The 25,102-nt window shown below is 44.0% G+C and overlaps 1 protein-coding gene across 1 annotated transcript; it reads right to left on the reverse strand.

Moving 5' to 3' along the window:
• Positions 1 to 7,396: 7,396 nt before the first annotated feature.
• LOC116490557 (cytochrome P450 20A1) lies at positions 7,397 to 25,056 on the reverse strand. Its single transcript, XM_032189864.1, has 13 exons — positions 24,950 to 25,056; positions 24,627 to 24,676; positions 24,373 to 24,539; positions 21,390 to 21,535; positions 20,544 to 20,711; positions 19,759 to 19,837; positions 18,192 to 18,307; positions 17,722 to 17,776; positions 16,156 to 16,276; positions 15,331 to 15,442; positions 14,623 to 14,687; positions 12,563 to 12,652; positions 7,397 to 12,396 (listed from the first exon to the last, which is right to left on the reverse strand). The coding sequence occupies exons 1-13, from the start codon at positions 25,019 to 25,021 to the stop codon at positions 12,246 to 12,248; spliced, it is 1,392 nt and encodes a 463-aa protein (XP_032045755.1). The 5' UTR covers positions 25,022 to 25,056; the 3' UTR covers positions 7,397 to 12,245.
• Positions 25,057 to 25,102: the final 46 nt, after the last annotated feature.

Here is a 25,102-nt window from a genome sequence, read left to right on the forward strand (position 1 = left end):
CACATAACTCCAGGAACTTGGCCGCTGGAGCTTTTTTAATCCTGTCCTGTTTGTAATTATGTTTTAACCACATAAACCACTTTAAAAAGTTTTTATGTCTTTCTATATTTGTAGAAGCCAACAAACAACTGTTCTGTTTCTGAAATTAGCATAACTCCCTTGCATGGGAAGGATAATAAATCACATCTGTGAAGTCATCTTCCCTGCTTACACCAGCATCTGGACAAGTAATCCCCTTTCACCAGCCTATGAAAGCAGCTCCTCTTTGCACAGCTTCTGGTCACCATCAGTCTGCACCTCTGTCTTTCTCTTCTCTGTCTTCCCCCTTGGCCAACACCTGGGAGCATTTCAGCCCTTTCTGAACCCGTAGCTATTTTCAACAGTATGGTAGGAGCGCACATCCCAGTGATGCAGGACTGACTAACAGGAGATGGAGACTGATGGCTCCCCATCATTCACAGCAGCTTCACCCACCTCAGCTTGAAACTGGTTTGACAGAGTATTTATGAGCAGAAGGCAGCCAGGCCTCTCTGCGTTGTTTCCTCTGAGAGGGAGATTAAAGGAGTCATTTATTTCAAAGGCAAGGACGTCTGTGAATGATATGAACAAGCTTTTAGCAGGGAAGAGTTACAGCCCTAGCTGTCCCCCTCCTGCTACAAACCAGTCAAAGTCACAACCTCTGCACCCTGATTTTCTCCCTATGAACAAAAATAAGAATGACAGCACTTGCCCAAAGCACTAAAGAACATGGCTGTAATCTATGGACAGGGCCAAGCAAAAGGCTGGTATTGTTAAGTGGCTCTTTCTGTTTTATTTGAAGGTGCACACACCAAGGGCCATGACTTATGCCTGAGACAGGCTTGACGCTGATCTGGTGTAAGGTGCAAGCACGAAGGGGTTGTTCTGCGTACTCAACAGCGTATGTAGCTGCCAGCTCATTTTGACCAGCTCATTCTAGATTGCAACACACACACACACACACAAAGAGTCAAGTTGTAGGTGATGCTTATTTCAAGTAACATTTCTGAATGCGTATACAACAAAGGACTGAATGGTTACAGTTACCTATGAGTAATAGTTGAGGGAAACTTGGGGAAACAGTCTGCCAAGAGCTTGATTATGTCTTGAAAATCTGAGAGGCAGGCCACAGGGGTGAGCAGCACTGTCCAACCCTGCCCCATGACACCAGAAAACACCTGCTCACCATCCGCCAGGTTTTCTGAAATGGATCCAGAGCTACCTAGAAAAGACTCACAAGCACTATTTGTTCTTGTCTGTGTTTTGCTTCTAATATCTATTCTGTCTGAATCCTTCCTTCATGAAGATTGTTTAAAAATATCAGAGGTGAAACTCATTATGCTCTTATGAAGAAACTGTGTTTTAGATATCTGTTTTTCTGTACCCTAGATTCTGTGCCTCTAAGTGGCATGTCCTGCAGGGTGCATGCACTCCCACAGGGCTGAGCTGTAGCAGAAAAGTGAGTATTTCAGATCTGAATCATTTTGAACAGAGGGGGCCAAATTCCTCCCCCGTGTAAACTGGCAGAGTCAAAGGTAGAGGGTGACCCATTTCTGCATTCTGCTCTTCAATCTCCCACTACAGACTATGGACACAAAGTTCCTTGCTGATGGCCTTGCTGATGTCTCTGAGGGTTCACACACTGATTTGGTGGGACCTGGGCCTTTAACTGGGAATGTGGGGACGATATCAAATGCAGGAGTATGAGGTATTTTCTCTCCCCCACATAGCCAGCTCTGTCTGGTACACACAGTGCAAAACAGGGCATACAACGTGACAGACGCATTGTGAACATCAGTCACAAGTGAAATACTTAGGTTATTCCAACACTAGCCCAAACACCTGCACTCCTTGAAAAAAAAAACAACATACAAGCCTAAGTTATGAACTGCTTCTCCTCACCCAACTGTTTTTACTCATCATCCAGGAATCCTCACTTTGTCCACATAACTTTTAGGTTTACTTAGTTTAGTATTTATTGGGTTATGTGCTTTTTAAAAAAATGTTATTCTCGAGGACATGTTAACTTCTGCTCATTTTAATGTTTCCTCAGTTGGACTCCTTGTTTCTCAAATCACAATGTACTGACCATAAAGCAGATCCTCTGCCTCACCCTTCTCTCTCTGGCTGCAGACTGCCACGTCTCCTTTCCCACAGATGACCAGGAAACTGCACAAGGACAGCTGACATGTATGTGTTGGCTTAAACACATTTTACTTGAGGTCCTGAGAAAACAATCTCTCCTTCCACCACCTTGTCTTGCACAGAAGTTCAGATTTAACTCTCCTCTTTGTAGAGAAGAATAAAAATAGAAATGTTTCTATGGGCTTGTGGTTTTACTGGTGGGTACCTGGTCACTCCACAAAATCAGCTTATCTGTCTAGCTATGAAAAACTGTTTCTCCATCTCTTCCTTTAAAGCACTTACAAGCACCATCCTGCATTGGCATGCTTTGCAAACTACATGTACTTGCAGATCAGCGTAATGTTAGTCCTTCTAGTTAAAGCAGTGACCTGATTCTCAGGTAATACAGAGTCACTTCAAAGAACTGGCACAGATTTCTTATATGAGCTAAGTTGCCTCTCTCTTTACAGGTGTTTTTTTTCCCCTTCTTTGTCTCTTTAGAACTGGACTTTCCAAGGAGCCCAATGGATTGACACCCCCAATTTCAGATGGGGCAGGGTATTTCACCTATTTTGCAGATGCCAGTCTTAGGTAGCAAGCTTCCAGTGGGTTGGAGCTGAGCTGAGCATGCAGCTGCAGTATACAGCAGCTTGTGACATTGGCTTTAAGACCTATCAGACTACTGGTTCCAAAGCTAGGGAATAGGATTGCTGCAGAAGACAACCCTAGCATGGAGCCAGAGGTGAATTTAGGGTTCACAGGCCACACATTGGTTGCCCTTCACCTAACAGTCTGCAGCTGAGCTATTACTGAAGGATAAATAAAAGCTGAGCTCTACTGTTCAAAGGTATCATATGGGTCTGTGCAGATCCCTGGCCTCACATTTTTTGAATCAGGAACAACGAAGCAATTCATCCTCTCCAAACAGCCCTGTTCCTTGCTGTATGTGCTCGCTACCCATGGAGCTCAGCTATGCGCTAGTTCCCCTCCTTCTCTCTCTGCGCTTTTCTGCAGTGTATATTTGCTAAATATAATCTGACAGCTTACTTGCTCAGGTCCACAGCCTCAACACCCATGCATTGCTTCTCTGTGCCAGCAGCTCTATTTTACAAGTCAAGCCGTAGTCTCCCTCCCAGCTCCTCTTGCATGAGGAATGAGCCCATCCTCATGTCCTCTCCCTTTTCACACTCCACTCTTCTCTTCTTTTGGAAGGGGCTCACACAGCCATTTGCAGTAGCACACCCCTCCATTACCTAGCAGCCTCAGAGCCACACAACCAAGAATTAACTGTTGTGGTTGTTTTGTACAGGCAGCCCTCAGCTCTACTTAGTTTGTCTTCCTCCACTAGTTCTACTTTTGTCTTAATTCTAAGTCTCCCTGAAGCCATAATACATGTAGAATTTCATTGCATAAGGGGGCTCTCACATCCATGCGGTATCTCACTATTTTTACAAAAAGTGCCCATATTCCTCCATTGTGCATCCACTGAAATGTCCAACCGAAATCTGCTTTGTAGTTGTATTACCTGGCCTACTGTACACCAAATCTCAGGGACCCATTATTTATTCTAGAAAACTCTGGTCCGAGTCTCTATATGCAACATCTCCAGCCAAAGGATTCATTTAATCACCTGCTAGCTGTACTCTTTGATTCAGGAATTCACAGAGTGTTGTTTAAGTATATACATTGCTAGGATGAAGAGACTGATTTGGGGCAGAGACTGGCTATCATTTCTAATATGTAGAAAGGGGAGGAGAGAAGCACACATATACTGCCAGGCTACTTTTGTTCCTCTATTGTCAATCTGATTTTTCAAGCTGTTTTTATACAAAGAAAAAAAAAAAAAGCAGACCAGAGAAATCCTTATCTTAAAAAAATGTCTGGGAGCTCAGTGAGTTCAGCAGTTCTTAGGATAAAATACCCGCAGTAGCCTTCCCCCTCCCCTACCTCCTCAGGAACCAGCAGTATTTCTCACTGCTTTCCATTAACTACTTTTATTATCTGAATGTCTGCCCACATGAGTAATTGAGTGAGTCACATCGACAAAAGACTTGGAGTTTTATGAGGAAGCTGCACGGTTACATTTTTTTTAAATCACAGTTTAATTTACAGAATGAGGATTTTTAGCTGTGATGACAATTTCAAGACCAGTGCAGTAGTGGGAGAAAGAAACACAGAGGTGATAAGGATTTCTAGTTCTTGAGGGTAATTGAGAAAATGTGATTGCTCGACTCAGTTTACGCCACTGGAACAGTACAGCTCTAAGATATATAAAGGCTAATGCAGGATGTAGGTTTTGCAGTGTTTTTACCTTTACTGGGTAAAGGGACCAATAAGCTTCCTCAAACACCGAAGAGGTTCACTATGAACTACGCACATCCAGCAACAGGCCCTACCTGGTTGGTGCTGCTACATGGGTATGAAACCAGAGGCCAGATCCTTTTCTTTGCTTTATGACAATACCAGATTTACAAAGACGCCTAGGCACTTAAATAGTCAGGTAGGTGCTTGATGGGACATTCAAAATCCAAACACCTGAACAGCTTCAAAAATTTAGTTTCTAGTTACTAAAAGCCACAACTACGTCATAGGCTAATATATGAATAGTCAATGGCATTCAATGCAATCACACAGCATAAATAATAGTCACAGTCATACAAAGGTTTGCAGGCCTGGGCCCACGCCTGAGGTTAATTTAGAGCAGACTGTTAGCAAGCAATGAGTTTTCTCCTTTCTTTAACAAGAAAAATGCCATCAAATCAAGGCATAGGCTCCTGCAAATTTAATATGAATTCTGCATGACGGAAATACTAAGTGCTTCAAACACCCTCTCTGTTCCCAAATACCTCACTCAACAATGAACGTGGGGTAGCTGCAACCATTGGTCCAGCTGATTTTCTACAATACACAATGGTGTATTCTTGCAGGCATCCCTGTCAGCTCGCATTAACTCACAGGGCTCACTCTTCTCCCAAGGCACCTTTCCCCCATTCAGATTCCTGGAAGAGCTTGCAAAAACAGGACGGCCACACCACAGAGACAGGACATGGTCAGAAGGTAATTTGCCACACAGTGGGCAACCTCCTTTCTCCCCAGGCAAGACAGGCAGGCAGCCAGCCTGCCAGAAGGCACATTTTTTTGGCCTGGAAACTGTTTTTGCAGAAGCTTAGAAATATATGAGGATGTTCATATGTGGTGCAACAATGGAGCAGTTCAAGGGGGCAGCAATCCACCTACTGCCATCTAATGCCCATGGTGTCCTGAACCCCATCACTGTAACAGGCTATCCTACAAGCACCTAAAGATGGAGTAAGAAACAGCTTGTGACATACTGGATGCTGAAGGCTGCCAAACAGGGATTGAAGTTGCTGCACTTCTGCTATTTAGATATCCCAGAGCTGTCGCATCTCCCCGGGTTCAGCTGTAAGGCAAATGCATGGAGCTAGAGCATCAGTTTGTAGCACAAAATACCACAACAGTCTGAACGGAAGGGATGGAATAAACATGATATATTTAATCAATAACTCACAGCTAACAAGCCCTGCATCAGCAAGACAGTAGCTTTTCAGTCCAAGAAATTACAAAGCCCAAGTATGCATTTTCATGTTAGTGCTGACATCAGGGCTTGAACGTTAGTCCCAGAATTTACAATAACGTATCTGCTAACAGTGAATTCCAATAGAGGATCCATAAAAAGTTCATTTTTCCACACTGCCTGTAGGCTTTATCAATCAAGACACAGGGAAGCTGACAAGGGACATAGTCACCTTAGCTAGATGAGTGTTGTTTATTCTGTATCAGGGTCTCAGCCAATACAAAATGCTACCAGGTGGCAATTTCCAGTCTGACAATATGAACTTTGCTTTTCAGACACCCTTATTTGTTTCCCCTCTCTCACCTCAGAAGATAAATACCCAAATATGACTTACTACATTTCTCTTTAGTGTTTCAATAGATCTTTGTTTCTTTATAGGATTCTCAGCCTAGGGAAATTTGCTCAGGGCAAGAGCCTTAATGGACAAATCTCATCCTCTCTTTACGTATGACTATTCTTTTCCTCCCAGCCTCCACTCCCCAAGACTGCTAAACACAAAGAACTTGTAGGAATCATTTAGTCTATTGCTGAAACACAGCCCTGTAGCCAGCAGGGTCACAGCACTGTAGGAACATCTGGTTCAATCAGGTAACTTAAAGAACTGAATCCAGGTGATGGCTGTGCCCAGCAAGCTCTGGCTTTTCAGAGAGGATACCCAGGGCCTTCTGCTGTAAAGGGCTGAAAGGGAAGATGATCGCTTTACCCTTGCTGCAGTGTCTGAGTCATTATTGAGTTGGAAGCAACTGCTAAAAAAAAAAAAAAAAAAAAAGCCTATTTTGGTGAGATGAGAAAGTTGGCAGCCAAGCAGGCTCAGCACTGGCTGTCTCGCTGCCAGGCTTGTGACAGAGCTGACCTGCCTGGATTCCAGCAGGGAGGTGAGAGCAGCACAGAGCATGCCAGTGCCTCCAAGTTGCTCAGCTCTGCAGATAGGAGCAGAAAAGCTTCAGAGATTCAGGGGTAGCCCCAGCACTGATAACTCATAAAGAGTAAATATTTCTTGCCTAATAGTGTCACAGGAACATCCGCTGGCTACCTACAATGATTTTTCACTGTCATTGTGGCAACGAAGGCACTCACCAGGGACGCATTTTACCCAGCTCCTCTGCTCTTTCAGTTCTACATCCTCTCCTCTTTGGCCAAGGCCAAAGACCTCAGTTACCTTAAAACCACTATCACTTAGCTGAGAGTCAACCATAAAGGTCTTGCTCTGATTTACACGGGATTTAACCTGGAATGCTGTAGGTTTGTCCTTTTGACTTTGCACTGGCCTAACATTGTTCTAATTAAACTACTTTTCCCATTAAAGACATGATCAAATGCTTGGGCCAGAGATGTCAGTGCAGATACGGTACCATGACCAATGCTTCTTGCTCTTGGAAAGGCCTTTCTTTACAGGAGCGTTAGCATCAGAGCAATTGCATGTACTTAATTTATCTTAGGTTCAGGCTCCTATGTAAAAGGAGGAATGACCTGAAAAGCAGGGGAAAAAATCTTTCCACTCCAGCCCTCCCCCAAATCTTTTTGTGGGAAACACGACTGTGTTTTGAATGCTAAAATTCACACAGATTTAAATATACTTATCTTCAAGGAATGTTGCCATGGAAACCCTTATCTTCTCTCCTTCCCCACCCTCCATATGTGAGGAACATTTTCTTCATCTTTTTTTTTTTTTTTTTTTCCTGCGTGTGGTAGTTCCTCTTCTCCGTCTGCTGCTGCCAAAAACCTGGCATTGAATCCTAAGAGATGTCAAACAGGCCTTTTGTTTAGTTGAAGACTGATTGCTAAAAAACAGTCCTGAGCTCAACTAGAGAGATGCCAAGATGGGTGCATACTCTTAGGCTACAGAGAAAGATACCTATAATATTTTCCAGCAATTTCTGATTTGGACAAGTGGAAAGCAGCGACAAGCTGCCACGGTAACCACAACAGTTCTACTTCCTGGTGGCATAACCCACTAGTGATGAAGATTTGACTCCTCATTACAAGCCTTTTTCATCCTTTTCTGTCATTCTTGATAGAAGGGGTAGGGAATTGAGTGAAGTCCTGTATGCTCTAAGTGCTTTCGTAAAGGTACTGCTCTACTTGCTTTCATTTGCCCCCAAGCTACAGGAGGATCTGAGCTTAGAAAAGAAGCCAGTAAGTTGTAGACTTCACTCTGCTGATTAGGATACATCTATATCCAAGGGTGCCTGCCAGAAAGCCCTTCCTGCAGAAATAACAGAAACCTCAGGAAGGTCAGCCATGCTGAGTGGTAACACCTGTTTTAAATGAGAATGCGTGCACAGCACCTGAGACAGAGATTAGGAAGGCAACACAAGTTAATTGTGGGTTAAGGAGTACCAAAATGTTGATAAATTAACTATGCAGTGAGACAGATAAGTGGTTTCCCCATTTTGCATTGCCAGCAGCCCCTGGTTCATGTAATTGCACAGCTAATGGGAGAGCTGGCAGAAGAGCAGCCCAAGGTATTTTAAATTAGCAAACATCCACTCTGTCCAACAACTGACACTTACTTTTGCAGCAAGCAAGACAGAAGTTGCAAAGACCATCCTTCCCATTTAATGACAGAAAATAAAATGTACAGTCCTCAGCCCTGAGCTGCATGCCACAGCTATTACTGGCAAGTCCTGAACTGCTGGGAAAAGAAGAGGAATATTACTACATTGCAATAATAACTCTATATGCAGCCCAGGTTAATTAAAACCTAGACATAACATCACTCATGGACATTTTGGAGGTACTGGGAAGCAAGCTCAGGTAACTTACTGAAGCAGACAGCTTACTAACTGTTTCACCAGTTGCAACCAGTATGAGGGGCAAAAGTATACACCTGTGTCAGACAGAAACAGCCATGACAATCAATTTGCAATGGCCTGACTGCTCCCAGCACCTGTGCTGGCTGCCTGCTTCTGAGAGCAGCAGGTTAGCCTCTTGCCTTCCATTAATTTGTAGCCCTCTGTTGAAGCTTGTTCTACAGTAAAAGCCCAAGGAATGAAATGACAGCTTTTCTGTATACTCTTCAAAACCACCCAGTGGAATTTGTGAAGTAGCTTTCTGGTGCAGAACAGGAATGTGAAGCATAAAAAGCAATAGTTTCCTATAATATAGAAGCAACCTTCCTCCTCTCAATTCCTAGACTACGGCATTTTCTTCCACAGGTTGCAATACTGCTTGCACCCCCATGTCATGGCCAGAACGTGTGTCTTTAGTGTGTGGGGTCTATGAGCAGCAGGAGTGACAAAACCCAATTCCCTACTGACTGGACTTCTGAGAGAATCTACTCTCAGGTTTCTGCTACATTGCAGGCTCTGACTCAGGTTTTTCTGCAGGCTGGCATCTAGCAATGCTTTGGCTTTGGATGCAATCTTGTGACACATCTAGAATACACTCTCTTCCCTATGACCAGCCGTTTTTTTCACAAAATTTGTAGGAACAAGGTTGTGTTGAGATTTCAAACCCAAGTCCCTGCCAAATGCAGCTATTTGACCCAAGGGCTCAAAGCTACTTCTTGTGAGAGGCACAGAGAGGGGAAGCAGTCAGACATAAGTGGGGTGGGGGCACACTCTGAACACAGGCCTTCCTCAGGAAACCAGGCCAAAAAAGAACCACTTGACAGTGCATGTGGGACAAGGGGTGAGGGGAGAAATGGAACAAAACTGGTATTTCAGTTTTCCAACTGAAATATATTAAACCTTCAGAGACAGCTCTGATCTACGGAAGATTCCCATACAAAGAAGGGGTTTTATTGCATAAGAAAAGGAGCTACAGCTGGATTGAGCAGTGGTGTGCTGCATCTTGAGAGTTAAGCTGTTTGAAATGACCAACACAAAAGAGTGACCAATGGAAACTTACAGACTGCAGCAAACAATGTGGCTGTGCCCTCGGTGTCACTCCAAGCAATGTATAGTGAATGCCTGAGAGATCCTCACTCCCCTTCTTTCTCCCAACACTTCACACATACCTTTAACTGATGAGCCAGGGACTTTTTTGGCAGTAGTTTTGAGCAAATGCAAACTAACCATTGGCTTTCTTGAGCACTTTGAGCCACACTCTTGTCTCCTAGCAGCCACAAACTCCCTTTTGGCTACTGGCCCACACTGAGAATACTGTCTTAAAGGATGCAATACCTGTGCAGACTGACAGAAAATTTGTAACAAATTATACAGAATTACTCCTATTTTTGATTCCTGCAACTGGGTAAAAACTATTGCAAGTCAGTTGGCCCATGCAACTCCAGCAAGGCAGAGAAACACTGTTAACAAAGTCTGAACAATTACTCCTGGGAAGCTTTCTGCTGTGTGAAAGCTTCCCTAGCAGCACATGGCTGTAATAAAGCAGATCTTAGCCAGTCAATTATATGACCAAGTCAGCTATTCCTAGTGTGGTTCTTAGCAGGGACAGTGCTATGCTACCATTTTTTCTCCAAGAAGGCAATAACTTCCCTTCTATTTTGCCTCCTCTGTACACCAGGGATGCTTTAAAGTAAAACCCTTTACCACACTGATTTCTCCAGAAGGTTTAGGGAACATCTGCAGCCTTCAAGAAAGAGGCATTTCTACATAAGCAGTGAAGCAAAGTCTAACATGAATTGCCATCTGGGGACATGACCAACCTTCAGTTAAATGGAGGTCAGATTAGCAAAAGCTTTCTTGCAGTTCATTATAAAAATCAATGCATGAGAGGCAGCAAGATGAACTGCACAACTCTCCTTTTCCTGCCCAGCAGACAAAAAGCAGTAGAACAGAATCTCTGTCCTACATCTCCCCCAACACACACTGCACTGCGGGGGGGGGGTGGAATCTGAATCTCCACAGCTCCACCAAAAGCAGAGCTGACACATTAAACCCAAGAGCTGAATTTTCTTTGTCTGGTGCCCACAGAGGCCGGCATCAGATATTAACCCTGTGAGAGCTGAAAGGACTGCATTCAGGCCAGCACTTGGCAGATACACAACAGCCAAAACATTTTTGTAAAAGCAGCAGATTTCCTGACCTGGAAGGTGACAGTGAAAGAAATAACGTCTGTAGAAATGGGAATTGCTGTTACTCAGATACGTGAAGAAACAGGTATACCTGTGTGAAGTGTGCCCTGTCTACAGAGGCAGTGAAACTGGGAGCCACACATTCCTGACCTTTTCTGTGACGCATCAGTAGCTGCATGCAAAAGCAGCTCGGGCACATGTAGCTGCAGACTGAGCAACAGTTCACCTATGACAACACTGCATTTGGATAGGAAGGGAGCTTGGAACTCATGTTAACAGAGAAGTCAGGTTTACGGGGAACAGACCTACTGAGATCAGGTAAAGGGTGATTCTGTGTAAAATGGGAAGAGAAACAGAACCGTAGTAGGTTGGATGGCAATAAGTAGTACTGAGATAAAGGGGTAAGAGGTCCCTGCCTTGCAAGCCATTCAGGTGGGCTCTGAAAAATCTTCCACAGGATTGCCTGTTACAGCTAAGAGAGGGAGAAAGAAGCAGGAAAAGCACGTGAACATGTGGCTGCTTTGGCTCACACACGTTTTGAAAGAGGGCTCTCTGAAAGGCTTTTAAGTTATTAAGCACAACATTAATTCAGAGCCCTATAAAATCAGCACTCTCCCTTTCCAGTACTTGCATGTCCAGTCTCATGCTGACCCAGAGCTCAATGAATTGCAAGCATCTGTCATCAATTTCTGATGCTGATTAGATTAGACACTGCCCTCAGAACTGTCAGGATAGAGAATCCCTTTCTCAGGGCTTTGTTCTGTGGTTTTATTTCATTTCATTATATCATTACTAATGCTTCTGTTTTCTCAGGGGCCAAACCAATTTTATTCCTCCTGTTTACTAGCATTTCTCAGTCATCCTTTCTCTTGCAACCCTAGAGCACAGCAAGATTACATACTCAGCATGAGACCCGATGGTGCAATTCCCACCCCACTTTCTTTTTCTTTCTCTCACACACACTCACACATACTTCTCACAAGATATATCTGCTCTTCTTGACAGTTATAGCTCTAGCTCAAGGGTAGGAAAGACACTTTGAATAAAAATACCTATATATAGAGAAAGATTGTGTCCTTGTGTCTCCAAGGTCTTATCTGGCTGGGATCCACAAAGAAGTATTCCCTGTGGCACAGTCCTTTCCTTATCCAGATCTGGCTGTTGTCGGAAAGGGACTAGACTAACCAGCAGCCTGGTCTTTGACTAGCTGGAACCCAGCAATTCATATATACACTGCTGCAAGTGCTTTTTTGTTTGTTTGTTTTTGTTTGTTTTTGTTTTTGCTTCCTTTACAATGCTTTGGGCAAAAAGTAATTGTAAAGAAGCATACAGATTAAATCTACTTTAATATGACTATTCGTTGAGTTAGAAAAAGTACCCAAGCATATGTGGTTAAGAATGTGGAAGGTAACAATATATGCATGTAAAATTCCCTGGCTGTGTCCTTGTGCTGCCAGCACGATTCCCTCTATGACACTTGCCCAGGACTTCACTACTGGCACTTTCAGACCCTTGTTTTGCTTGTTCTTAGCTTCTCTTGGACACCGTAATCCAGGCTTCCTCTTTCGGTGTGGTTACCAGCTCATATTTGGTCTCCATGACTTGTCCTTTCACTGGGTGCAGGTACAGTTTCCTTACTAGGATGCTGAGCAGAACTGTAGCCACCATATAGGCAAACCTGAGGAAGGAGGCAGAAGAGAACAAAAACCTTGCCATGATATAAATCTGCCAACGAACAACTGCCAGCTTGGACAGATTGTCTCAGCAGTAACAGGAATGGGCTGAAACAAACTCCTCTTTTCTCTACCACAGAAATGCGCAGAGACCTGCTTCCCTTTGCTCACCTCAACTCTGGGCACTCCTGGCTTCCTGAGAAACCCAACAAGGAAAGGTTTTTCATGGCTGATTCCTCATTGAATCTCTCTGGGTCAAATCTACAAAAGACAAAACACAGAGGCTTTTTGTGAGGGCACAGAACCCTTCCTCGGGACACATGTCCACACACACACAAGAGTAAGAAACTGGCAATGAAATACAGAATCTCACTAATTTGCAAACAGCATCAATCTAGTGCCTCCTCTCTCTAAATCATGCTGGGTAATTCCACACAGATATAGGAAGGCAACTGTGCATCACTACATCTAAGTTTCCAGATGGTCAGCTGTGCCCCAGCTTGGTCAAAATGCTGAATAACTGAGTTACTGTGATACAGGGTTAGAACTAATATGCATGAACTCTCAGCAGTGGGTATTTAGCTCGAGTACACAGCTGAGCTGATGCTTTAACTTGCCACCTATTTCCCTCCAGGGCACACACAACCTGATTTGTCTCCCTCTCCCCCTCTCCCACCCCATCTCTCTGCATCCCTCCCTCTCTCACTTCCAAAAATATTTTCCTTTTTTTCCTTGCCCCTCGCCCTTCTCTTCAAGCAGCTGGTGTGTGTGTATGTGTATATGCCGGGGGAGGGAAGCTGGTGACTCATTCAAGTGAGAAAAGTGGCTTCCAGCATTAGGATGGTGGAGGCTGTGAAAAAAAATATTATTCGGGACTAGCACAAGTTAAAACGAGATTCCCACAATCCACTAACCCAAAGGAGACTAACAGAATACCATTAAATTTAAACATATGGTATTACAGAATAAAAAAGCAAACAAACAAACCCCAGGAAATTTAATGGCCAGGAGGTAGTTCTCTTTCACTTTCTGTTAAATATTTCTTCTCATACTTCAAGTCTTCGGGTCCCTGCCTAAACATCCAAGCTCTACTTCTACCAAGGTGAACAGGTATGTGGGTGCTGACCCTCAGTTAAAGCAACATCAGGCTTACATTCCTTCTGAAGTGGCACATTGCAGATACTGTAATAGGAAAAAAATCACAGCTGTCTAGCCATTAAAAATAAATAGGGAGGACAAAGAGCCATACATATTGTTTTTATATGGTAGGTAGGACAGAAGACCACAAAGTGCTGATTTCTTGTCCCTGTCATGTACATACATACAGATCTGTCTCAGGCTCAAGCACAATCTCAACCCTCCTTCTTCTTGGAATAAACAATGTTCACAGCACTCCTCACCTGTTATTTCCCTGTGGCCCCCAGTGAACCTCTCCTAAACACAGTGCCTGCTCTATCCTACTGAGCAATCAATCCCTGCCGAGATATTCATAGGTCGTGCATCAATGCGTGACCCCTTTGCAAGACCTATGCTTGCAGGAGCAGACAAGCACTGTTCCAAGGGCTCTGTTCTTTCTCCTAGATTTCAGCTGTCTCTTCTCTCTCTCTAGAATAACTGACCCATATTTTTTTCTAGCCCAAGTGAAAGAAGTCAAACTAATGTTAGTATTTGCCACCTAGAGGCCACAGTAAGCTACAGCATTTTATTTCTTTAACCTCCAAAATACTACCTGAAATCCAGAATTGTTTTCCCAAAGTAATGAAGTAGCACTTTCTTCCCCCTGAAAACAAAACTTCCGACTGGCTGTTCCTCCCTTGTGTCACTGTTTCATGTTAACAAGCAGTGATTCCATAACCATTCAAATCATTCTTTTTCTCCCTTTCTCCCCTCTTTCCTCCAAAAACCTTAAAAAGAATTTACAAGCTTGTCAGGGAAGCAGTGTGTGTGGGAAAAACAAAAAACAACTATTAAAACCCGACAGACACACACAAAAACAGACTGGAGCCCAGGACGATCGTAACTTGAATTACCCCATATTCCTGCCCATGGAGACCAACAAATCAAGATCTTCATAAATAGATTTTCTTACAGACTGCCTTTCATCTCCAAAATCTGCTTAAGGCAGGTCCTGCAGTAAAGCAGGCTGTGCATGGAAGTAAGATCTAAAGAGTATCAATTAAAAAAGGAAAGGAATTAGTTTGGAAAGGAATAAAGATCTTGATTCTACATACTTGTATGGTGACAGCCAAGATGAACTATCCTGCAGCATCACACCAAGAGCATAAAGTACAAGTGTCTGCAAAGAAAATGAGGACAAATATGTCAGACCAGGATGAAATGCATGATTAAAGACAACTTTGGACAACTCTGCCAGACAATTATTCTGTGGACCGCTCATTTCAGTAAGTTGTTTAAAAACATAGTATGTTATACATGTATTCATCTACGGATTTCTATAAACACACACATTAGGATTTTAACTTCTTAAGGCCCATACTGCAACTCTTAGCAGTTAGAGAAGGCCAGATCCCATTCCTTTACTCTTACTGGCATGCATGTATGCACTACTTTATTCTCTGCAATGGAGGGTACTACTCTGTGTGGGAAGCATGAGTGATATGATTAGTCCTGAAATCATACACTGTTTTGCACAGCTGAGCTCATAAACCCCTTCAAAGGATGATTCATCCCTGATGGACCCAGAACCAGAGGCAAACCTGCTCAGGAAGAGAACATGAATCCCAGAGCCTATCCCACAGAGGAACCACATGGAAAACTTTGACTATATTGCACTTACAGATGACAGACCAGCTGCTCAGATTAAATGAGTGACGGAAGAAACGCTCTCCCTCTGTCAGCCCTCCATGGGAAGAAGTATGATAGAAGAGGAAAAAGCAAATTCCCCTCCAGGAAACCAGGGTGGCCTAGTACTGCCCTACCTCTTTGGGGATAGTATGTTGGTCAACTCTGCCCTCCAGCTCCTGCAGCTGTGCAGCAATGGGAGTAAGCTTTGCTGTTCGCACTGTCTCACACAGGACTTGCCGACAGTATCTGCAACCAATAAGTCTGGGTCAATTTAACCCTCCCAGAAAGATGCTTATCCATGTCCTTGTTGTAGGCAAGGAGAGTTGAGTCACCTGCTGCATTCAGGGTCACAGTCTGCTCCTGGAGCTTTCTCCAGCCACAATTAAGAGCTTCTTTTTTTTTTTTTTTTTTTTTTTTTTTTTCCTGACAAGTAGTCCCAGCATCTTTCCAATAAGCATTAAATCTCATCAGCAACATTTTCCAGATTTTAAACCAAATTATCCCCACTAAAAAGCATAAACATACTATTCCTTTCCCTAGAGCTCTCAGCCATACAAGAAGCAGCAGGAAATCCATATGCATTCTCCTTTACTGAAACCCTTACGCCAGTACAAATACAAAATACACCCAGTTGAACCACCACACACAATTAAAAAAAAATGGCACAGTTTTTCAGGCAGCCAGGGCACTGACTCTGTGCTCTTCTCCCCTGCCCATGAACCTAAAGAGTTTCCTATAGGCACCCTGACGAGAACAGCCTGGTCCCCATTGTCTGGAGCCCTACAGCAGATTCTCTGCAAGTCATCCTCTGGTTTGATCACTTACAGGAAAAGATGCAAGTAGCTTTTGGATGCCTTCTGCTGGTCCAGTGTAGACTGGGCATCAGCCTCCAGCACATGAAGCCCCTGTCCCTACTTCACAAGATAACCTTCCACTGCAATTCCTTTCAAGGGACCCACCTAAGTTGCTCAATTTTCTCATGCGTTATTGGTCCCTTCCCTAGAACACGGTCCACCTCCTTGTATAGATTCTGCTGGACATCTTCAGAGGTTGCCAGAAAATAGACTGCCCAGGTGCACACTAGGGAAGAAACCAAGACAATATTAGTTCAAGAAAATTCAAACTTCACTAACTGTATTTGGTTTTCTTACTTGCTGTATTTGCAATGTTATTTTTCTGACCCCAAAAAGGGTGACCTCTGTTCTCAGCAGGTTGTACTGATTCTCTGTTCAGAGGGAGAAGAAGAGGTTGAACTCTTGTGTAACAAGAGACTCTACAAGCTTAAATTCTCTTTCCAATGCTATGAGGAACTTAGAAAGCTGTGCAGGAGACTGACCCATTCACTTCACAGTCCTGGGGAAGGGACCACACAGCCCAGCAAAGCATCAGTCAAAGAGTTTCTCTTTCCCAGTACGTCTAACAGCTGTGATGCTCCAGCAATTACCCCTTCTAGGGAACCAGGGTTTTTAGACCAAACATTCATCTGAAAGGCTGGTTTGTACACAGCATTGGAAAACCCCCTTATTTAGCTGATTTCCTCAGCACACTTCTGACAAGTGATGCCAGGCACCCAATGTCCGGGCTCCTGACAGCGAGAGAGAAGAACAATATAGCTCTCTACACCAGGATGACCAGCATTTTTCTCCTCCACATCTATTTTGTGAGGTTCTCAGGAGATATCTTCAACAGCACAATGAAAAAAAAAGAAGCCTTGCATAAGAAATAAGTGTGTAGGATGCAGTTTCTCTAAAGCTACAAGGGAATGTTTCTACCATTCCTAACTGTCTATTCCTGAGAACTTTCTGGCAATCTCTAAGGAGTCAAGCTTCTTTAAAAGACTATCTTCCTGAAGTACTTGGAGAGTATACTCTCTGGGGATGTTATTAACATAGCTGCCATTTTTACTTTCCACGTACCCAGCAGCACCTGAGAGTTTTTCTTTGGAGTTCCAGTCCCACTGGCTAAGATAGAGGGCCTGATAATCAGGGGTTCAGTTTAAATCATCCTCATATCATAAGAGATTTTACACAGCCCCGGTTTGTATTTTCATTTGCCTTTTTTTTTTTTTAAATCTAAATCCCAATGTAGCTCCTTGGAAAATCTTCCCTATATGGAACATACCTATCCTCCATAGATTTAAAGCAGCCAGTCAGATTTTAGCACTCTGCTCTGATTTCTTTCCTGTGTACCAGAACCTATTTTATATCATGATCTTTGTGGCTTGCAATTTTTGGTGCTCTTTCATCAAATTTAGCATCACTTGAGTCTGAGCAAAAAACAACAGGAAGAAATTCTAAGGCTCACCAAAAGAATGGGAAAGTTGTCAAACCTCAGTTTCAACTCATTAGCTGTGAGGCTGTATTGAATGTCTGCTATAAAATTAGCTGCTTCTATACATGTGTAGCTCAAGAGTGACAGAACGATGAGCATCACTTTTTATTAGTCTAGATTAAGTCTCATGTCATCATTCTCAGTTTTAGGCAACCGAGTCCAAGGATAGAAAGTTACCTGCAATCTATACTCACAGTTAGCAGTAATTGTGCATCCTGCCAAGGAGAAAATCATTGCATCTTCCAGAATCTAGGAAACAAAATCTAGTTCAGAGAATGAAGTCTGTAAGATGCAAAGATTAAAAAGAAGCAGCACATTCTCCACTCAAGCACATGAAATCCCTTTAGTGCAGAGAGCAGTAAATTCATCTAGAAGACTGAACTCTCCACAGAACTTCTACTGTAATAGCACTTGAGACATGCTTAATACTAACACACTTCTGGTTTATAAAAATAGCAATGAAAACAGTGACAAGGAAAGCTACTGATGTCTAATTCAATTAAGCACTGTAGAAATGGAAAAAGAACCAGAGAGAATGCTGCTTTAGTAAGGAATCTGACCCCTGCCAGATGCAAAAGCTTAGATTAATCAAAGGCTACAGTGTAATGAGTTGCCAATCTACTAGAATTCCATTACTCCCAAATGACGTAACAGCTGCACAGACCTGCTGGTCACTCAGGCTCCCCTGCAGCAAAGTGTCTATAAAGACATGCCTGTTGAATGATCTGCCTCGACGTTCCTTTGTGACTTTCCTTAAGGTAGATTCCATCTCCTTCAGAGCTTTGGAAGCAAAAAGAAATGGTTATTTTAAAACCTGGTCAGATTGAGAGCTGCAGAGACGTGAATCCATCTCCCCAAGCAGATTTTCAGACCAGCTGTCCCTGCTGGGCTCACTTACAGAAGCAGCCTCTGTTACACATTAGCGTCAGTTTGGAAGGTGTATCTCTAATTTAGTTGAAAATGTAGGAACCAAATATCACAGGCTGCCTACAACAAGTCGCCCTTACAGGTATAATCAAGACATGTAATCTGTGAGTTGAGATCATGTAAAGGAAGGTCAAATAAGTTAGTTTCAACACTATAACCACCAGATAACATGTTTAAACAGCTCTCATAAAAAAATAAAATGTTTGAACCAGATAACTTCTTGCATTGCCTGCTGAGTTATAATTACTAGTGCCACGACACCTCCAACTACTGATATTCTCCCTTTTGCTAGGGGTTCTATAGACATAATGCTAGAGGAAAGCTAAAATGTCTGTGGATTTTGGCACAAAGGTTCTACTTATCTGAAGATATTTGGGTGCCTAACTCCTAGTGGCTGTTCTGGGAACTGGGGAGAGTTAGGCAACAGCATCTAGGTCCATGTCTCATTTAAGTGACCTAATTCAGATAACCCAAGAAACATGGAGCAGAAGCTGGATCTGAAACTTGATTTCCCAAGATCCAATGCAACCCTTTCATCTTAGATCTATCTGTCCTCTCTCATCTCTTCTCCGTACAGGAAGGCCAGCAATGCTTAAACACCAAACCTTACCAACCGGAGTTTGTGAAATTGCATCCTTAATACAAATCAGGAACAAGTATCTGTGGCAGAAGCCCATTTTAGTGGGGTAGTATCTGACTTAAGGCTCTTAAACCCACAGAATCAGCAACATGAGGAAGGAAACACTGGGTTGAAGGATTTACAAGCAAATCTAGATACAGGCTACTTTTCTGTAACATCTTATCAATCAATATTAAGAAGTCTTAACTATGAACAACTAAAAAGACTGGAAAATTGAAGAATAAAAAAAAAAAAAATCAATCTTAAGTGGCAGTACATTCATAAAATGGTGCATCATAGGAATGATTATACAAGCCAGACCAAAAGACCTCATCTTTTTCCACTTAGCACAGTTGCCTGCCTCCAACAGAGGTCAAAAGCAGATACTAGGACACAGAACAGGAAGGTAGCAAGCACACCAAGACCTCAGAACTAGACCTAGATGCAGAGTTCTAGTCCTATACACTTTTTGTACAATGGCAGGCTTGTCACTGAACTGCAAAACAATGATTCCTTTTGATCTTCTGCACATCTATGGAGGACACATCCAGTAGCTTATGTCATGGTGATCAACTGCAGAAAAGCCAATACAGCTGGACGAATTCAGTGCTTCCATATGCTAACTAACTCTAAGCATTTATCAGAGTGGAGCAGGGGGGTGACTGTGATTTTGGAAGGAACCTACCATCTTCATACAGCTTCTTCCTAGTCGTGTTTTTGTCAAGGGACCCATCCAAGAAACCTTTCCCAATCTCCGACCAGATCTGAAAGAAGGACAGAGAGAAGAGCACCACCACTTACCACAGGCGAATGCTGGGACTCTTTTATTCTTCCCTATTCAACAAAATGAAAACATCAAATAAAGACTTTCTCTGAATATGAATCTGGTCTCCTCTTTAGAGCATCATGCCTCATCCCATTTATTACATTTATAATAGCTGAAGCTGAGTTCAAATGAAAAAACTCTAATTGAAGCTGTAAGGGAAAAAGCATGGGCATCCTGAGTAGGAGATGAAATAGCTTCTTTCCCATCCTATCACCAACAGATTTAACATCCCCAGATGTGGACATAGCTTGACATCTCCACAGTTTTAATTTTCTTCACAATGCCAAAGAGCTTTCAAAAGATCTCTGAAAATGTGAAGTTCCACTGGCGTTCCCTGGAGAGAGTTTAACTGACATAGGTACCAAACACCTCCCAGCTGCCATTGGATCTGGGTTCCTGATTCTCACACACCCTTTAGAAATATCTGGCCTTAGACTAATAACAGCAGGATTAGCAGTAGGATCTTTCTGATTGTTTTGGTTTGGCACAACTGAGTAAGAGCTCTTAACCTTAATGTTAGTTTAATGTTAATGTCTCAGCAGTAGCTTGTGCTATCCCTTACTACACTGCACACAGATGCAAACTGTTTGCTGTTGGCTTGGAAAAATGGCACAGGAAATTTCCTGGCTCTTCATGACACTTACTGCATCATGGTGTCTGCGGAATCGGATGACTTCCCGGTCATCTTCAAAACTGCTGCCCATAGTTGTCTGCGTAACAGACTTCATGGCAAAGCCCAGCATGTGCTGGCAGAGCGGCACATGTTGTGCCTCAGGCAGGGAGAGCCATTTGGCTAGCAACTCTTCTGACAACTTAAAGAGGAAAGGAACCATTAGTTGGCAGTAATAGCAGCAGCCTATTTACAAAACATATCCCAAACTGGAGGCATTCCCACCCTAAGTTGCTAAGGCAGAACATGCTTTCAAGGCCATGGCACTCATCTATTCTCTTTTCAGGGTTTCCTTTCATTGTTATCTTAAACCAGCAACATTTTAGTCTCATATATCCTGCCTGGCCGCATGGTTTTCCCCCCAGTAAGACAGCTCTGTCCATCTCTATTGTTCCCTCTGTTGCAGAAAACACATTAAACTCTGTAATACTAGTAGCTCACTATTGGGAAGATGGACCTTATTCTGGCTGCTGGACTGAGGTAACAGAGCAGTTCTCCACCTGTTCATGGTTCCAACAGCTGGTTCCTTGCTCCTCCCTCCTGTTCTGTAAAATAAATCTAGAAATCAGATGCTACCTTTAACTGCATCTGATGCCTTGGCATAAAATGACACAAGGCCAACCCTTTCCCCCAAACCCACTGGAGCTAACAGAAACCAAATTTTCACATTGTGCTCGAACAGGCAGAGGCTGTTCTATGTCTCAGATGCTTGTAGTTCCAGCACAAATCTGAATGCAGCTCCTTTATCCTAGTAATCATTCTCATTAAACTTTCCCCTGTGAGCCACACAGGGCTTCTCTGCTGCAGAAAAGCAAGTTACCTTCTGGATGAGAGCTAAGTTACTTTGAAGGGACTTGGTCACACCATTTTCATACAGCTTTCTCCTCAGGTGGCTCTCTCCTGTATCCCCATTCAGGCTGGGCTGGTACCTCAGGAAGGACTTCAATATTGCCTCGAAGGGATTCGCTGAAAGCAAGTAAAGGAAACACTGTTCTAGTGTGACGACCACCTGGTCACAATAGCAAGAGTGGTAGGTACACTCCTTCCCCTTCTCCTCCATCTCTCTTGCCTGATCTGCAGCCCCCCTAGCAGATTGCCTCTTCACAACTGGGGTACCCTCCTGCTCCGACTACATCTAAGCACACAAGCCCTACCAGCTCACAAGAGTTTAGCCAGCCAGAGCTGCCTCCAGTGGAGAAGCTGCAGGTCTCTCACAGAAAACAGTGCCCCATTAAGCTACAGAATGCCTTCTACATCTAACCGCTTTCCATCTTCCTTGCACACAGACTCTTGCAGCAGTGTATAAATAAGGCAAAAACACAAATCCTCCATCTCCTATAACCACAGCTTGCTTCAGTTACATCTTTAACTTTGAATTTCATCACCAGGAGCCTCTACCTAATTAACCTGCTGAAGTACACTAGTAGTCAATGCAAAAACATGCAATAAGGCATGGTCTACTACATGCTTTTCTGTTTCTGTACAATTTCCTGTTGGTCTCACGAACTGGCAGAATCTTTAAGGAACTGTTTGGAAGTAGCATTCGGGAAAGTTTCAAAAGAGACTTTCACTATTTATCACAGTCTGTTATTTCTCCCACATGGAGAAAGAAGCCTCTGAGGCATCAGAAAACATCAAGGCTAGGCTAGACACCTATGACTCAACCTACTGTGGATGAGTCTAACATTCCCAGCAGAGATCAGGGCCTCACTATGCTACCGGACAAACATCCAACAAGAGACAATTCCTACTTTCAGAGGACTTACCAGCTAATAACACAAAGGCAGCTAATGAGGCCAGAGGCAAGAACACAGTAAACTTTCCTAAATGCTTTTTTTCTCATGCCATTTTCCTTCCAATGTTTTAAAGCTTTACAGCTCGCCCTGTTTCCTACTTCAAATGACAAGAAGTGTACGCATATGCCTTGTGGCACAGCAGATGGTACCTGTGGCTCTGCACGTGGAACAGGCTGTTGTGTGACTCTAGCTGCTGCTGACAATTCCTCCTCCATGGTACTTTGCCATGAAGTGGCTGCTGCTATTCATGCCACCATCCCCTGCTGATGGGAAAGCCCACAAAGCAATCTGGCATGCAGAGGCATTTGGAGAGGCCAGAGGATGCTTAGCACCATCATCTGCAGAAATTGCATAGTTCTCCTGGTGTGTGTGAAAGAAAACTGCTGGTTCAGTGATGGGCTCCATTTTTTTTCCTTCCCTGTTCCTAGCACAAACCATCCATCCTATGCCACTGCTACACTCACTGTTGTGAGTTTGGGACTTCAGAGACTAGGCTGCCCTTTGCAGACGGTTGCCCTCATCTTGTAGTGTTTGGGTAACATCTGTTTTTCCACAACTACAGGAGACTAATGACTCCACAAGGCCATCCTCCACAAACCATCTCTCAGAAACAGAATACTGTCCTACCAAGCACTTCCACAGACTTCATTTGTGCTTCGTCCTGGTCTTGAAAACAGCACTAGGATTACGTTTACACCTTTTAGTGAAGCATATCAGACTTTTAATGGTTTGATAGCCTAGCAATACCGTTCTATCACTTTCCTTCTTTGGAAATCTGATTATCAAAGAAGCATAGTATGACCACATTTTATTGCATTTCCCACTTATCCCTTCCTTAAAAAGTATTTTTTAGCCCTCAGCATCTGTATGAGGTCAGACTAGTCTGTAGCTGCCCTGGTCACCTAACTTCCTGCGTTTAAGCCCAGGTACTGTATTTGTTTTCCTCCAGTATTTGGATACTCTCCCAAATTCAGTACATTTCTGAAAACTTGTCTGCTCAAGGGCCTGTCACCATTTCTCTGAACTTTGAGAAAGTGTCTGCTCAATGTTCCCCAAGCACACTTGAGTGCATTCAGATTTTTCAGGGTGTGTTTCCACCTTCTGGTGTGCCACTGCTATCCGCTATGTCTTGCTGATCTTTGTTAACTCCTACGCCTTTCCCAGATCATCAGCGTTTTTTTGAGTCTGACATGCAAACGTACAAGAAGCTCACCCGTCATGACCCCAGCGTAAAGTGATGCTGAGATATCTGCCTGTGCCTGAAAATAACCTACACTATCAGGTCGGAGGTGTGCAACCAGCACCTCAATCTACCCTAGAGGATGAGAACTGGAAAAACAGCAGGTTAAACCCAAACATCAGCCTAGTCAACTTACTGTCTGTGATCACCTTCCGAAGCAAAACCTCTGAGAGGCTTACACTAGAAATTAAAACACTCTCCCAGGACTAAGCAGGTCAACTCAACAACCAGTTCCACTAACCACTTCCAAGGCTAGAAGATCATTAGTGTTTGACTCAAAACTCTATATCTCAAAGTAAAATGAAAATTAAAGAACTTCTTGAAATAACACTTTAAAAATCTCCACATTGAACCGCACACGGAAGCTATCACAGAATATCAGAGCTCTTTTCAGACTTCATTTAGCAATATTCCCCATCTTCAATCATACTTCAAGTTGCTTTTAAATTGTACCTCAAGTTGCTACAGGATCTTCACCTGGCTGCTTCAAGTGACTAACGAACGTGATGCTCTCTCTCCACAAATATTTGCCCTTAGGCAGAAGGTAAAAGGCAGAAGCACAGGAATTTTTGACAGCCACTGGACAGCAGCAACTCTAGATCACTGACATTCAAGTCCAGTAAGCAGGACCACAGATGTGTCTGCTGCAACTTAAGGTTCATTTTCTTTCTACTCAGAACGAAGTCCCAGCTGCCTTTGTTTGACATAGATGCTCAGCAAGGCCAGAAGGAACAAATAATCTCAAAGACAAGGCAGAGGGCACTTACATATCCGGTTGGGGTTGACGTGTTGTTTCAAGAGATCAATGGAGCCAATGCTGACAACAAGGCGCCTTCCAAACCAGAAAGAGACCACTGGGCCATATTTCTCATGAAGGTTCACCAGGAACTCGTGCAGACTTCTGCTAGCAACGATATCCGGCAGATTGCCGTCCCTGAGGAACACAAGGAGGTTACCTGGGCACGAGACGCACACAGTGCCGAGGCTGAACGTGATCAAGGTGCAGATGGGAAGCACTTACTTCTCGTCAGTCGGAGCTAGCCCGGGGATACCCGATGCTTGCCGAGATGCCTGGAGAGCAAAGGGAACACGTCAGCCTCTCTGAACTTAGGTTTTAGGCGGGCTCCCCTGCAAGAGCGCTAGACCTCCGAGCAGTGAAGCCTTCCCAAGAGGGGCTCGAGGGGGCTGGTTACACGCGGGGTGCCGCAGGGCGCTGACGCCCAGCAGGGTGCAGGCGCGGCCCGGCCCGGCCGCCACGTCCCAGGCCGATGGCAGGGGCCGGGCCGGGCCCCGCAGCCGCCCGCTGCCTGCCCCGGGGCCGTGCCGCGCCCCCGCCGCCATTACCGGGTAGAGGTAGAGCACGGCGCCCACCAGGACCAGCAGGAAGGTGACGGCGAAGATGGCGAAGTCCAGCATGGCCGGGCCGGGACCGGGACCGGGGCCGGGGCAGGGGAGAGGCCCGGCCCCCAGCACGGGGCAGGAAGGGGCGGGCCGGGC

Source organism: Aythya fuligula, chromosome 6 (assembly GCF_009819795.1).
Source record: "Aythya fuligula isolate bAytFul2 chromosome 6, bAytFul2.pri, whole genome shotgun sequence".
Taxonomy (NCBI): Eukaryota; Metazoa; Chordata; class Aves; order Anseriformes; family Anatidae; genus Aythya; species Aythya fuligula.

Coding starts and splice junctions, on each gene's coding strand:
- LOC116490557 (XM_032189864.1), bottom strand. CDS start 25,021: ATGCTGGACTTCGCCATCTTCGCCGTCACCTTCCTGCTGGTCCTGGTG. Junction 19,838..20,543: donor TCCGCAGACACCATGATGCA/GTAAGTGTCATG, acceptor TCCTTCTTTCAG/ATCTGGTCGGAGATTGGGAA. Junction 12,397..12,562: donor CAGGAGTGCCCAGAGTTGAG/GTGAGCAAAGGG, acceptor CTCCTTCCTCAG/GTTTGCCTATATGGTGGCTA.